Below are 16208 nucleotides of genomic sequence, written 5' to 3'. Positions count from 1 at the left end.
ATCACGGTTCAATTCCTGGTCAGGGCACATGCCTGGGTTGAGGGCTTGATCCCCATTTGGGGGCATGCAGAAGGCAGCAAATCAATGATTCTCTGTCATCTTTGATGTTTCTATCTCTCTCCCTCTCCCTCTCCTTTCCTCTCTGACATCAATAAAAAATATTTTAAAATATTCATATGAAGGTGCCTTACAGGCTCATATTGGTCCTGGGAGGAGCCCACAGATCAGGGATTGTTGCCAGGAAAAAGGGGAAATGATACTAAAAGAGAAAAATTGCATTGTTTAGTGTCCTGCCCTTTTCTGGGGAAATACCTTGTTGCACATAATTTGGGTTGGCTCCAAAACCATTCATAGCTCTCCATGGCCTATGGGCTAAGGGCCCAAAGCCCCATTGTGGCAATTAAGGTCTGTTCTGAGTTGAAGTTAATCTGGGGCTCTGCTTGGTCATATTCAATATTGCCATGAGTGGCTGTGTGTACATTTGTGGCTGGCAGGAAACTGTGCTGAGTACATTTGCGGCTGGCAAGAATCTGAGAGGTTCAGGGAACATGCTGCATTTAAAAAGAAAAAAAAATTCCGTGGGCTGAACCATCAACACAAGAAGGAAGGGGGGTAAATGCCAAGTCCTGTCTCTGGCTGCTAATAAACGTGACCGCTAGAGGGCGATAGAGACACAACGTAGTAGGTTTGAGATCGGAAGCTAGACTCCCTGCGTTCAAAATGTTACTTTCTAGCTTTGGGACTTGGGTCCACTTATAGCTCCCTCTATGTATCAATTTCAGCATTTGTAACATCCAGATAACATGTATCAATCATGCATTCTGCCATATGCTCAAATTACTATTTACTTAATGTTTTTCTTTGCTTACACCATGTAGATAGGAAACATTGTGTCACTTTAAGAAGTCATTTGTTACAGATCAAAAATAACCATAAAAATAGATACAGTAACAACAAAAAGTGTTATTAAGTGGAGTTCAGTGATTTTTAACCCAGTCTGCAGTTAGAATCCCCATCTGAACTTTAAAAAAGGTTGCTCTTTGCAACAATTGTAGCTTAAAAGTTCTTTATTGCAAGCTTCCTTAAGAGACAAATTGCTACCCCTCTCATTTTTGTCTCTTTACCTGGAGCAGTGGTTTTGAAAGTTAAGTAAGTCTCAGAATCATCTGCAGAACTTGTTAAACCAAACCTCTGGGTATTGCCACACACGCAGAGTTTCTGATTCCATAAATATAGGAAGACCAGAATTGGCGTTTCTAACAAAGTTCCCAGGTGATGCTGAGCATGCTGGTTCAAGGACCACATAGAACCACTGATCAATTTACATCCAGTTATAGGATGTTAAACCATTAAAGTTGTATCAACACTAAAGTAGCTAGTGCTTTTTTTTTTTTCTCAGCATGATCTCCATTCCACGCACGCTGCCTTAGATTAAAAAGTATAGTGTTATTATAATAGCAATCTGATATTCAGAGTTTTTGTCTGGACTTAATGACAATCCAACGTTATTGATTTTTCGCCATGTTCTTCAGCGCAAAGTACCAGCCATACCACCTACTGAATACTTTGACATTTAAATGAGAAGTGGAAGGAAAAACCCCCACAAAAGAACAAACAAAACCCAAAATCGATTTTTAATTATAAGAAGGAATTTAAATAACTGCACAAGGCTCCCCAAACTTCAGGCAGAAGTCCTAATACTAGTAATGTCCGAGAAGCAAGTGGCTTACAAGATCGTGAAAAAGATGGAGGGACGTGTCTATATCCAATCTAAATATAGTTTACAAGTAGTTGTGAAATTATAGGATCATAGATAAGTTCAAAATTGTTTTGGAGTGTTAAATTGAGACTCTCTTGATCATTTTAATCGTGCAGTACGATTTCAAATTTGTATCATCCAAATTAGCATCAACTAGTATCACGCCATACTATGTCCGCATTTTTTTTATTGACCCCATTTTACAGATGTGCAAACTGAGACTTAGGGGGAGAAACCAGTTGTCTACGCTTGCCACAGTGCGGAGCAAGAACAGGAAAATTAATGGGTTTCAGAGCTCATTCCATCACATAGTAGCGGCACGAGACCAGGAAACAAAAGTGTCCCTGGGGCTTCCTCCCCAGAGATGGAAACCGACACCACATCTCCAGCCTGGGGAGATTCTGGCCCGGGAGGTTCCCGGCACCAGGCAGCGCCCCCTTCGGGCCACAGTGCGCAGGCGCGGCGCGCCCGTCCCGCCCCCGGCCCCCTCCACGTGCGGTGCACACCTCGCGTTCTCTCCAGCGGACTCGCCTCGCGCTTTCCTCCTTCCCTCCTCCCGCTTCTCCGGTCCTGGCTTCCCATTGGCTGAGGACTTCGTCCCTCCGAGAGCCGCCCGGCCGGCCCGCGCCAGGCCGGAAAACCCGCCCCACTAGCGGCCTTCCGTGCTGTTGATTGGTCCAGGCGGCTGTCAGTCGGGACGGCGGGCCCGAGTCGGCGGCGGGGGCCCGGGGTCGGTGCGCGACCCGTACTGGCGGTGGTTTCCGGTTCCGCGGGGCTGGCGGGCGGGCGGGCGGCCCGGAGCGGCGGCGGCGGCGCCTGACAGACAATGAGGGCGGCGGGGAGGCTCTGAGCGGCGGCAGCGGCGGCGGCGAGCGACGCGGGGCCCGGGGGCGGGGCTGGGCGGCAGCCATGGACAATCAGGTGAGGAGCGGCCGCGCCGCCCCAGCGCAGCCCGCGCCGTCCGCCCGGCCCCCTTCCTCCCTCCCTCCGTCCGTCCGCCCGGCCCTCCTGGGTCTCGGCCTCCCCGCCCCCGCCCGGCGCCCGCCCGCCCCGCTTTGTGCGCGCCTGCCGCTCCCCGAGCCTTTATGTGGGGCAGGGGCGCCCCTCCCCCACCCGCGACCCGGGCCTGGCTGGAGCGCCTGGGACCCTCTTGAGGATCCGGGCAGGCCTCGCCCAGAGCCTCCTGGGACGCCCCTTGGGACCCCAGTGCAGCCAAGAACCTTCTGGGTCGCCCCTCGGGAACGCAGCCCAGAGCCCCCAAGGGCGGCCCAGACCCCTTAGGGGCGCCTTGTGGGATCCCAGTCCGACCCAGAGCCTCCTGGGACATCCCTTGGGACCCCAGCCCAGAGTCCCCACAAGCGCCCGTGGGGACCGCTCAGGTTCCTCGGATCCAGCCTGTACCCTCTTTCTCCTTTGGGCTGGCCTGGGTCTCCTTTCCTTTCTGGATCCTTGGCCCCGAGTCCCTCCAAGCTGCTGCCTCTTTTCTCTCTTAACTGTGGCCGGGTTTTGAGTCCCCCCCCAGAACCCGTGGGACCTTGGTTTGCAGCCTTCTCCTTCCTCGAACCCTAAGCCTTCTTACCGCTCATGGTCTTCCTAGCCTGAGCCCTCTCTCCCCTCTGATCTTGCCCCTGCCTCAGCCCGAGTGTCCATCTGTCCTCAAACCCTGGCCAGGACCTGGGTCTTTGCCCACAAGGACCCAGGCCTGCGTTGAATGACCCCCCTTTGGGCCTGGGGTTGCTTCTTCAGATGCCTTTGACTTACTCTGCTGTCTCAGTCCCTCTGGTTTCAGGCCCTGCTCACTCCCCCTGAGTCCTCAGTGCCTTAGGGGGCTGTCTCTCTCACCTTCAGACCCTCTTCTCTTAGACCAGGCCCAAGGGCAGCTTCTGCTCTGACCTGGAGCCCCCACACCCTTCAGGCACCACATGCCTCACTCCCTCATCTTGGGCCCTCTTTGACCCAGGAACCCTGGTTTACCCTTCCCACTTTCTCCCCCAACTCAGCTCTCTCTCATCAGTATGGTTCCTCCAACCTCATTTGACCTCCCTTCGCAGACCTGCAGTCTCCCCAGAACCCCTGTGCCTCTCTCTTTACTTTCAGTCTTGCTCTATGTTCCACCATTCCCCAGCCTGATGCTGTGACTTCCCACCAGCGCCCTTCTCCCAGCGCACCTCACTTTCCCCGTCTTCCCCAGCATCTTCAAGCTTCCACCTGGAGCCTTGCTCCAAGCCCCTAACTTCTGTAAACTCTCCCCATGGCCCCTCTCCCTTCCTTCTGGAAACAGCCAGTCCTGTCAGTTCTGGTAAACCTGAGGCCTTTTTGGCCTCTGGTCCCCCCTTCACCAGCTCTGCTTTCTCCTCTTCAGCACCCAGGGCCACTGTGGCACCCTGCATTGGATCATTTATTTCTTACTCCTCCCCTGCTGTCCCTGGCTTCCAGGGGCAAGAGGCCAGGAAAGGCGTTGTGGGGCTGTGGGGGTGGCAGCTGAAATCTCTGCCATTATCGAGGGCAGGTTGAGGCGTCCCTGGCTGCTGGCGCCACTGAGGCGGCTCTGTCTGGTAAGGCGCTGTGTCTCTGAGGTTTCTGGGGTGTAGGGCAGGAGACCTTTCCCCTGCCCATCCTGGCCGCCCGTGGTGGCACAGGATCATTGAGGCTTGTGTTTGTGGCACCCTCTCACTAAGATTTCCCTTGTGGCTTTGGTGTTACTACCTTTCTTTTCAGAGGGAAGGAAGAGTTTGTCACAGTTGAATGGTGGAGTTCTACAGTGTAGTGTGAATTCAGTTCCCTTGAAGGTACAGAGCTTGTTGCCTTCAATTCATATGGAGTTATAAACAAAAAGTATACCTTCAGTGTCCACTTTCAACAAAGCCCACCTCTGGAAAGGGCTTGCTGGGCACTGCATGGGCGTAGAATGTCACCCCTGCCTCTTACCTGACATGCTGGTTCCCTAGGAAGATGTCTTAGGCCCAAGTGTGTCCATTCCCCCTGGACGGTTGTCATTTATGTAAGTGGAATGGTGAGAATGGGTCGCACTCCTAGTCTGTGACCGAGCGGACTGGTGAACACACTGGAGAGAGTGAGATCCATATTGCCCAGCGCTGTGGCCACCAGCACCTGTGGCTTGTTAAACATAAACAAACCAAAATGAAAAAACCAGTGCTTCAGTCACACCAGTCACATTTTCAGTGCCCAGTGAGTACTACTGCTGACCTTCAGCCCCCTCACTGGGCAGCATGGAGAGATGGCAGAAAGGGCCATTGGATCGTGCTGGTCTAGTCCTTGCAGAAGTATTTGCAAGTGAAACTGGTCCTGAAGGAAAGTATGTATCACCCCGTAGACTGATTCTCCATCCTGGTTGTGTTTTCATGCAAATTTGTGAGAGTACCCAAGTAGGCAAGTTGGCGGTCAGTGTCCCAGAACAACTTCTGGTATATGGTAAAGGCTTTGAATCCAGCAGTCTCAGCCTTGCCTTTCTCCCCCAGGACGCCCAGGACCCGTAAGTGCCTCTGTCTGATGGGGAACGATAGGATCTTTCCCAAAGGGCCCGTCAGCTTTGGGAGTCTTTACTTCTCTTTACTTTCCTGTTGTGTTCTCTAGAAGTTTCAATCCAGCTAAGAAAGGCGATTCTGCATTTTGCTCTGGGCACCCGACTTCTCAGCATCAAAATCTGCCCCCATGGGTAGGCAAAGTCTTTATGGTTCCCACTGTCCTGACCCCCAAGTCTGTACTTAACATATCCAGTGTCTATGGAATTTGTTTTGTGTGTGTGTGTTTTTTAGGGGGGAAGAAGCCATGTACTTGGGGGAGGGGCAGATCTTTGCTCATTAGGTGTGTGATTTATCTCCAAGAATGGTAGGGAAGGAACAGGCGTAGTTAAAGGCCAAGCAGATGCTGGGAGGATGGGGAAGGGCTGCCTGGGGAACTAGAAGTGGTGTCAGTGTCTGGGCAATTCTGTTCTCCAAAGGACCTCGGTGTCCTCTCTTCACAGAAGCACTGGGCATGGCACTGAGGGTGGATGACCATCCCATTGAATCACAGTTGAATTAATGCTGATTCTTCAAAAGGTTCTCTTGAGATTGAAATTGGGAACAATTGCTGTGACCATACTCTGTTGTTCTGGAAGGGGATGTTTGTTTCTAATGGTGATGGCCCATTTCACAGATGTGTAAATGCAGGCTCAGGGAGGCCCCAAGAGGAGTCAAGCCTTAGTGGCATTCTTAGGTAGGTCTCTTTTACCGAGACCTTGCAAAGAAATGCTTGGAATTATTCAGAGCACTGACATGAGAGTGACTGGATTTTCCCCCACCCAGGTCTGAAACTATCAGTTGGAGGTCAGCATGCCAAGTTTTTGTCCTGACGTTAACTATGTTGTAAAGTACTTGAGGGCAGGGACCCGAGTCCTATTCCCCTTTATGTCCATGTAACACAGTGGTTCTCAACCTTTCTAATGCCGTGACCCTTTAATACAGTTCCTCATGTTGTGGTGACCCCCAACCATAAAATTATTTTCGTTGCTACTTCATAACTAATTTTGCTACTGTTATGAATTGTAATGTAAATATCTGTTTTCCGATGGTCTTAGGCTCTACAGCAGCGGTTCTCAACCGCAGGGTCGCCTAAGACCATCGGAAAACAGATATTTACATTACGATTCATAACAGTAGCAAAATTAGTTATGAAGTAGCAACGAAAATAATTTTATGGTTGGGGGTCACCACAACATGAGGAACTGTATTAAAGGGTCGCGGCATTAGAAAGGTTGAGAACCACTGATATAACACAACTTTGTATAAGCTTTGCTAACTGTTCGTTAAATAAAAGTAACTAGTTATCAGCTCCTTGTAACCAGGCCCACCTACCCTGGCCACAGTTGCCTTTATTGAGTTTGTAGAGTTTAAAAAAAATTTCCCCGAACTGCTCCCTAGAGAACTTTGGCGACACCTGGCATGCCGTCGATATGTCTGCAGGCATCTCATGCGTATGTAATATATACCCTGTCCCAGCCTTCCTGGAGGGTTGGTGAGGGTCTGTCTTCCCAGGAACCTGAAAACTAAGGATTGTAGGTTTATTTGCATACTCACATGGTCTGCACACTTATCCTTAGAGAGTTTCCAGAGCATCCCTTTATCATTAACCTTATGCCCCTGGTGAAAGGGACAAGGCTGGACAGAGTCAGAAGAGGAGTGCAGGTGCTGGCTGCTATCCCCCAGTGTACCAGCAGTTAGAAGACTAGGGCCCCAGGCAGCTTCGTTCTTTCCCCCCTCTGGGCAGGCTGCCCTCCTCTTGAGAGGATTGTCACTGAGGGCCATCCTTCATTTTCTGTCTTTTTCACATTCATTTGTGGCTGCTTCTGAGAGCCCACCCACTGGGTCTGGAGGAGGAAGGTTCTGAAAAGAGTATTTTATTTGGTCTTGTGTCACTGTCACTTCATGTGACCATTACTTTTTCCCATTTCTTCTAAGTGTGGACCATATTGCCAGTGATCTGCTGGGTCCAGTTGGACCTGGCAAAATCAATCCTGACTGACGAGGGAAAATGCTCTTGGGTGCTTTATCTTTCTGGGAGGGGAGTGGATTGTCACAGCTGCGGGAATTAGATGCTGTAGCCAAACTCCAGGCTTAATTATGCCACTCAATAAAGTGTGAATTCCCAGAGGAAAGGGCATCTGTTGAGAATTCCCACCAGAAAATCAGGGAAAAATCTTACAGATAAATTTGTTGCTAAAGAACTGCCTTCTGGGCCCCAGGCTGAGGGCAGGGTTCACAAGGTACAGAAAGGATCCGACGAAGAAAGGTTATTGAAGGAGTGGAGCTGTTGGGGACCAGGCTGGCTCTTTCTCTTTGCCAGGTGGAGGTTGTTCAAGTCCCCATGGGGGGGGGGGGGGGCGGTGGGGGGCTCTATGCTCCAGTGAAGTTCCTGGAGAGCCAGGATCTGTTTGCCTGGCTTGTAGGACTTAGGAGTTTGGCCCTTGTTTTCCAAGTGCCCTCTGCTAGTTGGCCTGGAGAGAGGGCAGTGCCCACTGAGGCCCTCTGCCCAAGGTGAACTGTCCCCAGGTGGCCCTTGGAGCCCGTGTGCTGCTCCATCTTCATCCACAGGTCTTTGGGATGATGTCCTTGGAGTAAAATAGTTAACCTTTCTTAAGACAGGCCTGAAATATTCCCCTTTGTTTCAGGCTTTTGTTGGAGGAGTGGGTGGCAAAGTGGTCCCCAAGATGCTGGGACATGGCAGTAACTGAAGCTAGGTTAGAACTCCAGAACCCTACAGGGCCACTTCCAGCCACCCACTCTGGACGTCCCATAAAGGGCCTCTATGCAGCTGAACAGTGAGATTCTTCATTCCCAGGCAGGTTTCCCTAACCAACAGTTAACCTCTTTAGCCAGGTACCCTTCGTAGAGAAATAGCTAATTTGCTTCAATTATTTGGTTCTAATGGACAGGGAAGGAGTCCAGGTAGAGTAAGGAAGGGAGGAGCAGAATCCTTGGAAGTGAAATTGGCTTAGCCATACTAATAAATTATTATGACTTGACAAGTCAGAGTAGTTGGCCAGGGCTCAGCTTCTTGCTTGCCTCCAGTTCACTGTCGCTTGAATGTCTTACTGAATCAGTGAGTCATATGTATAATAGCCCACAATCTGTGTTATTCCACCATCTTTATTTTTTAGAAGATTCCAGCATTCAGGGAAGTGATCCTCTCCTGAGTGCACCATTGTATGCCGTTATTGTTACCTTGAACCTGGGGGTGTGGAGGCTGAGTTTGTGCCAGCCTCTAGGGCACCGATGCTGCTGCCCAGCGAGCTTTGGGCATGGCCTGCCAGCTACAGAGATGACCTACCGCTGCTTCAGAACCTTCTTGTTTGTTTACTTTGGCCTGTGGAGTGCATTTTTGGTGCTTCCATTTTCCCCTTTCTGATGAGACTGTGGTCTCTATTCTTTCACAATAACTGCTTTGCTGATCGTGTGCCCTGGGTAGGAACCCCACATAATCAGAAATGCTGGGAAGGCAGCTGGATTGGGGAATAGCAATCTGAGGAGGCATCTCATTATGAAGGAGTTAACTCCAAAGAACAAAAAGTTGTTTGCCAGTAAATTATTGTTATGATTGTATGTATTTAGTTTTCCACCAGTAACCCTCCCAGCAACCCAGGGATTGTCTCCTAATTTAATTTCTCAGTGTGGAAACAGGTGGGAGAGAAAGGCAGAGTTTCTTACATACATGGACATGTATATGGTGATTACAGCCTTTTGGGATAATATAAATACTGCTTGGGTTTGTTTATGTTGAATGTTTTCCATATGTGGCACTCTGCAGACAGATGCTTATGGTTGATTTGAGCATTACATGTTTATCCAGACGTGTGGTCCCTTCTCTCTAGCTTTAGGTGAGGTATTTCCACTTGATTAGGCCCAATACTCCCTCCCACCATCCCAGGAGCATCCCAGCTACCTGGGTCTCAGGGTTATTTGAACCTCCTTTGCTCTCCTCTGTCCACTCTGAGGTCCTGTGAGTTCTCCCATTTCAGGGTTGACTCAACCTCATTTTTTAGTCACTCTCTCTGGTTGCCTTCATGTGGACTTGTGTTCTTTTCTCCCTTCAGCCCCGACTGCACAGATTGCCCAGGCCCTCCTTGCTCATTTCCCAAGGAGCCCCACAGGGACTGTCCTGTGTCAGGGGAACTCCTTCTCCCTTTTTTTACAGCTCTCATTAAGTTACCCAGAGCCTCTGCTAGGTCTTCTGTATATGGGACCATCCTTTAATTCTTAACACTGTTCTTATTGGCTCTTCCTCTTGGAAAGCACCACTTAGAACTCATTGATCTAGGAAGGCCCTCTAGTTTGATTAAGTATAGTTGATGCCTCATGTACCATTATTCTAAGATAGAGGCTAGAAGGACGATTGAGATGTAGTTCTGGGGAGGCAGCAGTGAACAGCCCAGGAATAGCAGCAGGACAAAGTGGGCACACAGCAATCAGAAAGGGCTCTGGAGAAAGTAGCATTTAAGCTGGGGTTTAAGGGATGAGTAGAATTTGATCAGCAGGGAAATGAGTAGGACACCCAGGCTGCAGGCTAGAAGGAGCAGAGACAGGCAGGAGTAGACATTCTGCATGTGTTCTGGGATGCTAGCATTCTACTAAGCTGGAACGGAAGTGGTCTGCATTTTCTGTGTTTCCTCAGTTCCAAGCCTTTCGGGCACACCACAGACTTAGTAACAGCTTCTTTGTGTGTTTGCATGTGCGTGCCTTGGTGGCGGTGGGGGTGTGTGACTTATACATGGACTGCACAATACACTCTGACCTCAAAAGGGTTAAAAAGTGAAAAATAATGAGCATCTCTGACTTGAGGAAACACAGGTGGGAGACTGCCAGTGTGCTGAGGCATTTGGACTTTATTCTGAGGGCGTGGTGAGCCGTGGAAAGTTGTGAAACAGTGAAGAGATAGGATCTGTCTGTCTGCCCTGCTTTCATCACAGAGACTGAGCAGCGAGAAGAAGGTGAAGAGGGGGGAGGACACTGGTGGCGGGGACTGAACGGGTTGCTGAATTGCTGAGAAAAGGCAGGTACAGAGGAACTGTGGCCATAGGGACACATGTCATCAGTGGGTTGGGTGAGAAAGAGAGTGGATAGTGAACAGTGAGAAATTTCTGGTCAGGACCTAGGAGGGTGGTTCTATCAAGGGAGGGCAGGGAAGCCCATCACAGGGGAGCTTCGTTTGGGAAGTGTGGCATCAGTGCCACCCACGACTTGCTCCTGATTATCTCAGCACTTAGGAGCAAGTGTGCACTTGGCCTCTGCTTTCTTTGTATCATTCCTGCATTTGATACTAGGTGTCAAGCTGTATCTATGAGGTCTGGGGTGGCTCTTACTGAGGAGATGGCTGTTTACAGTAGGTTCCCTGGCAGTATTTTGACACCCACCCTCCCCCAAGATGTTGCCAGTGCTTCGAGGTTTTGTGGCTTTGTGTCCAGTGGAGTGGAACCAGCATGAGCTGCCTTAGTTTCAGGGCAGAGCGACAGACATGAGCATAATAAATGGAGCCTGACTACCAGGGCTGCAGGTCCACCTGGGGCCTGTCCCCAGATGGCTTCAACCTCACTCCTCCATTCTCACCATTCTGCTTTTAAAACTGAGCCACCAGCCCTAGGTGGTTTGGCACAGTGGTTAGAGTGTTGGCCTCCTCAGTCATTGAGGATTCCATTCTGGTCAAGGGCATGTACCTCGGTTGCAGGCTGTATCCCTAGGCTCTGGTTGAGGTGAATGAGGGAGGTAACCAATCGTGTCTTTCTCACATTGATGTTTCTCTCTGTCTTCCCCTCCCCTCCCTTCCACTCTCTGAAAATCAATGGAAAAAGAATGTCCTCAGGTGAGGATTAACAAAAAAACTGAGCCACCGTTTGTGTGGATGACTCAGGTGACTCTGCTGGTCTCTGCTCTCCAGGAGGCATTCTGTAGGACAAGGGAGAAGGAAAATGCGTTAATCAAGGAGCATGGGAGGCTTGACCAGAGAGGCAAGCTGGCAGAGTGGCTACAGGAGCAGGTCCTTGGGTGACGCACACCTGGATTTGAGTCTGGGCCCTGTTCCCTACCAGCTGGGCCCCCTTGTGTGTGCTACTTGGCAGCGCACTCTTGGAGCTTTGGGTTCCTCGTCTGTAAAAGGAGGTAATCACACTTCTTTTTTTTTTTTTAATCCTCACTTGAGGATATTTTTTCCATTGATTTTTAGAGCGAGTGAAAAGGGGGCGGGGAGAGAGAAAGAGAAACAGAAACTTCAATGTGAGAGAGACACATTGATTGGTTGCTTCCTGTACGCACCCTGATTGAACCTGCAACTGAGGTACATAACCTTGACTGGGAATCAAACCTGAGACCCTCAGTCTGTAGGCTGATGCTCTAACCATTGAGAAAACTGGCCAGGGCATAATTGCACTTCTTGTACCATTATATTCTGGGAGATCTTGGGGATGCCAACTCTGGACAAGGAGCCATCCCTGAGGACCCAATGTTAGAGCAAGTAAACAAACCATTAGTAAGATGACTTTTTTTTTTTTTTTTTTAAATGTATCTTTATTGATTTCAGAGAGGAAGGGAGAGGGAAAGAGAGATAGAAACATCAATGATGAGAGAGAATCATTGATTGGCTGCCTCCTGCACGTCCCCCATTGGGGATCAAGTCCACAACCCAGGCATGTGCCCTTGACCGGAATCGAACCTGGGACCCTTCAGTCCGCAGGCTGATGCTCTATCCACTGAGCCAAACCAGCCAGGGCAGTAAGATGACTTTTGATAGTAAAAAATGCTAAAATATGATGTGACAGAGTGATGGGGATGGTGGTGGGTGGTTTCATATTAGGTGGGCAGTCCAGTCGAGACCTTAGTGACAGGAAGGAGCCTGCCATGGGGAGGCCTAGGCAGAGGGAACTGCAGGTGAGCGGCAGGGTGGAGAGGAGCCGTAGCCCTGGCTTGGGCTTGTGGAGGGGAGGAGATGTGTAAAGCAGGCACACGGTACCTGGTCCTCATGGACAGTTGGCAGTCTCCTGCTCTGGGCTTTGTGCTGACCCCATGCCCGCCTCTTTCTCCCACCAGTGCACTGTCCAGGTCAAGTTAGAGCTGGGACACCGGGCCCAACTGCGCAAGAAACCCACCACGGAGGGGTTCACACACGATTGGATGGTGTTCGTCCGTGGCCCCGAGCAATGTGAAATCCAGCACTTCGTGGAGAAGGTGGTCTTTTGGCTGCATGACAGCTTCCCCAAGCCCAAGCGTGGTGAGTGGCCCCTGGCTCCCCCTCTCTTCCCAGCCAGGCAGCCCCGCAGGGCCTAGTGCCTACAACACCAACCAATTTGCGTCACTCCTTGCAAGGCTGGTGTTCACCTTCTCTCCAGGGGGGTCAGGCTCACACTCTGAGGTTCTGGCTTGCACCCCTCGGCATGCCAGTGAGAAGTTTACCGACCAGCACTTGGTCCTTCTTTGACCCTATAAAGGTCCCCCTCCCTCCCTTCTGCTCCTTCGCTATGGAGTTTATAGTAGGGAAAACCCAAAGGAACTGATGACTGTGTCTCATGTCATTATTTAGACTCGGGCTCTGAGAAGTCTCCAGAGAAAACATAGTCAGTGGCCAGTGGGTGGGAATGGGTGGTTTACACCCACTTGGTGAGTAATCAGGAATTGCTTATTGGGCCTACATTTGATGAGAGATGCCATTTTAAGAACTCATGATATTTGTGAGGGGGGACAAAGCATAAAAGGTGCTCGTTTCACCACTGTCTTGTTTCTTATGCTTCCTTTCTTATGTCACCCCTCAGACTGTTGTTTGATGAGCACAAGTGCCTCATTCACGTTTTCCACGAAGATTCGGATTTCCTGTGACCTGGCAGTCTGACAGGGCAGAGAGAAGGGGATCAGAGAACACTTCCCGGGGAATTTGACGGGGATCTTAGGAACATAGTTGGTAGCCATCTTATGAGCTCCGTGGGGCCATGTTTGCTCTTCTCATCACTGAGTCCCCGTTGTGAAGCCTGGCATGTCACAGGAGCCCAATAAATATTTCTTGAATGGATGTGTCGATGAAGGCATGAGGACTTTTTGCTAGCAAAGTGCTTCAGGGTTGGGGAGCCACTGCTGCACTGCTGACCCCTCTCCCTGCAGGGCAGGGTTTAGGTGCCCAGGGCTGAGCCAGAAGCCAGCTTGGACAGACCCACTGGGGCCTGGACCTGGGTCAGCAAGTAGCTGACTTATGTTACAGAAGCAGAAACTTCTGGTTAAGAAGGGAAGGCAACTTGAGATTCCTACTGGCATGGTAGTCATTTCTTTTTCTTCTGGTTTCTTCCGTCAGCTTTCCGTTGTTTCTTTCCTTCATTTCTCTTCTTCCGAATCTCTTCTCTCCTTTCTCTCTGAGCTTCTTGTAGGAGAGCAAACATGTTACTGACAACAGCAGATACCTGAAAAGCACCTATTAATAATAATAATAATAATAATAATAATAATAATAATAATAATAATACATGGCACTATCAAGCACTTTCTGCAGGGTCGTTTTTTTGATTGTTTTATATTTTTATTGATTTCAGAAAGAAAGGGAGAGGGAGAGAGAGATAGAAACATCAATGATGAGAGAGAATCATTGATTGGCTGCCTCCTACATGCCCCCATTGGGTATCAAGCCCGCAACCCAGGCATGTGCCCTTGACTGGAATCGAACCCAGGACCCTTCAATCTACAGGCCAACACTCTGTCCATTGAGCCAAACCAGCTAGGGCTCCTGCAGGGTCTTGATTTATTCTCTTCATACAGATGGGGAAACAGCCTCAAGTGGGCCAGGTAAGCTGCTTGTACTTAAAGCAGTGGTTCACACCCTGGCCTGGGGGTCTGCGTTTTAGTGCTGCCTGTTTCTTTTGGCACCTGGCCATGCCCATTCATTTGGAGTCCTCTGGGGCTGCTGTTGAGCTTTAACAGCAGAGTAGAAACTGTGACTGCCTTTTTCTTGTGAGTTGGGCACGCCTTGTTTCCCTAGCAGCTTCCACTCCAGCTCTTTCACCATCTCCCTCGCTTGTCTTATTCCCTTTTCTGACAGTGGACTCAGGATGATTATATCCATTCACCTTTATTTTTTTATTTTTTAAATGTATTTTATTGATTTTTTACAGAGAGAAAGGGAGAGGGATAGAGAGTTAGAAACATCGATGAGAGAGAAACATTGATCAGCTGCCTCCTGCACACCCCCTACTGGGGATGTGCCTGCAACCAAGGTACATGCCCTTGACTGGAATCAAACCTGGGACCCTTCAGTCCGCAGGCCGACACTCTATTAACTGAGCCAAACCAGTTAGGGCTATCCATTCACCTTTAAACTATTTATTTCATTTTTGCCCCTATAGGGTCAATAACCAAGCAGCACCTACTAAAAGTAATATTAATATTGGTCTGCATTTGTCAAGCACTCACTGGTCTGTGTGCTGTGCTCATGACAGCCCTGCGACATGGTACATCCCAGAATTCCTGCCAGTTAGATGTGGAAACTGAGGTTCAGAGAGGCCCAGTATCCCACTTATGGTCATGTGGAAACAGCATAATCTCTGAGTTCCAAGCTCCAAGAAAATGGGTGATAAGTGAGGTCCACTTTCTTAGTGTCAGTCAGCGGGTAGAACTTAAATTAGTAATTGAATGGTGCTTGCCAAGTCTACTCAAACTGTGTGAAATAGTAAATGTCCGGTTGGCTATTTGTTGTACCGAACAAAACTCGATTGGATTATTCCCTGCCAGTTGTCAGTGAAAAATAGAACAGGTTAAAGAGTGAATGAGGCCGAAACCGGTTTGGCTCAGTGGATAGAGCATCGGCCTGCGGACTGAAGGGTCCCAGGTTTGATTCCGGTCAAGGGCACGTACCTTGGTTGCGGGCACATCCCCAGTAGGAGGTGTGCAGGAGGCAGCTGATCGATGTTTCTCTCTCATCAATGTTGCTAGCTCTCTATCCCTCTCCTCTCTCTTCCTCTCTGTAAAAAATTAATAAAATATATTAAAAAAAAAAAAAAAAAAAAAAAGAGTGAATGAGGCCCTAGCTGGTTTGGCTCAGAGGCTAGAGCATTGGCCTGCGTACTAAAGGGTCCCAGGTTCGATCTGGTCAAGGGCATGTACCTTGTAGCAGGCTCCCCCTGGTCAGGGTGCATGCAGGAGGCAACCAATCGATGTGATTCTCTCACATTGATATTTCTGTCTTTCGCTCTCTCTTCCACTCTTTCTAAAAATCAGTGGAAAAATATCCTTGGGTGAAGATTAAAAAAAAAAGTGAATGAGTTTCTTACAGGACTCTCGGCTCTGAAATTATATGTTATGTACTTAAAAAAAGTATCTTTAAAATCAAATAAATACACATAATAGGAATGTGCCAGGTGGGAAGTTTCCATTTCTCATGCCATCACTGTTCACATTGCCCCAGGGCCAGTCTTTCTAGTCTTTTCTTGATTGTGTTCTTCCTGAACGCCTTAAGTTAGTGGAAGTGAATTGGCTTGTTAATTCTTGATTTTCAAATTTAAAAAATATTAATTTACCAGCATGAAAAGCTAGACTTTATACTGAACTCCCAACTCCTTTTATTCACTGTCTGCTCTAAATGTTTTATAGTTAAGGGATTCATTTTGTGGTGATTGTCCTTGTGACTTTAGATAATGAGCATACCTACTTACCTTTTGTATTCTCCACAAAGGCTCACCCTTTTTAAACAAGTCTTCTGGCCGCCAGGTCTAACTCACAGTTTCTTTGTTCAAAACACCTAAATAGCCACATGCTCCTGACCTTTTTTTCTATTTTATTTTTCTCTTTAGTACCATTTTATCATATTTATATTACTTATCTTGTTCATCTGATTTGTGTCCTGCTATAGTTTGCTGCTATCTCCTTGATGCTGAAAGGATTAGGTAGGCGCTGCCAGCTTCTGTCAGTATCTTCTGACTTTCTGCTTAGAA

The 16208-nt window shown here is 48.9% G+C and overlaps 1 protein-coding gene across 2 annotated transcripts in view; it reads left to right on the top strand.

The window, feature by feature from the left end:
- The first annotated feature begins 2523 nt into the window (after positions 1–2523).
- MLLT1 (MLLT1 super elongation complex subunit) overlaps positions 2524–16208 on the top strand; it is a 91440-nt gene continuing 77755 nt past the window's right edge. For both annotated transcript variants that reach the window (XM_080674473.1, XM_080674472.1), the window contains exons 1-2: positions 2524–2680; positions 12334–12514. In XM_080674473.1, the coding sequence (XP_080530599.1) occupies positions 2669–2680; positions 12334–12514 (193 nt within the window). In that variant the 5' untranslated portion in view covers positions 2524–2668. The remainder of the gene's footprint in view (positions 2681–12333; positions 12515–16208) is intronic.

The sequence above is a fragment of the Plecotus auritus genome (assembly GCF_963455305.1).
Source record: "Plecotus auritus genome assembly, chromosome: 6".
NCBI lineage: Eukaryota > Metazoa > Chordata > Mammalia > Chiroptera > Vespertilionidae > Plecotus > Plecotus auritus.
This window is presented reverse-complemented; position numbering and strand designations above follow the sequence as displayed.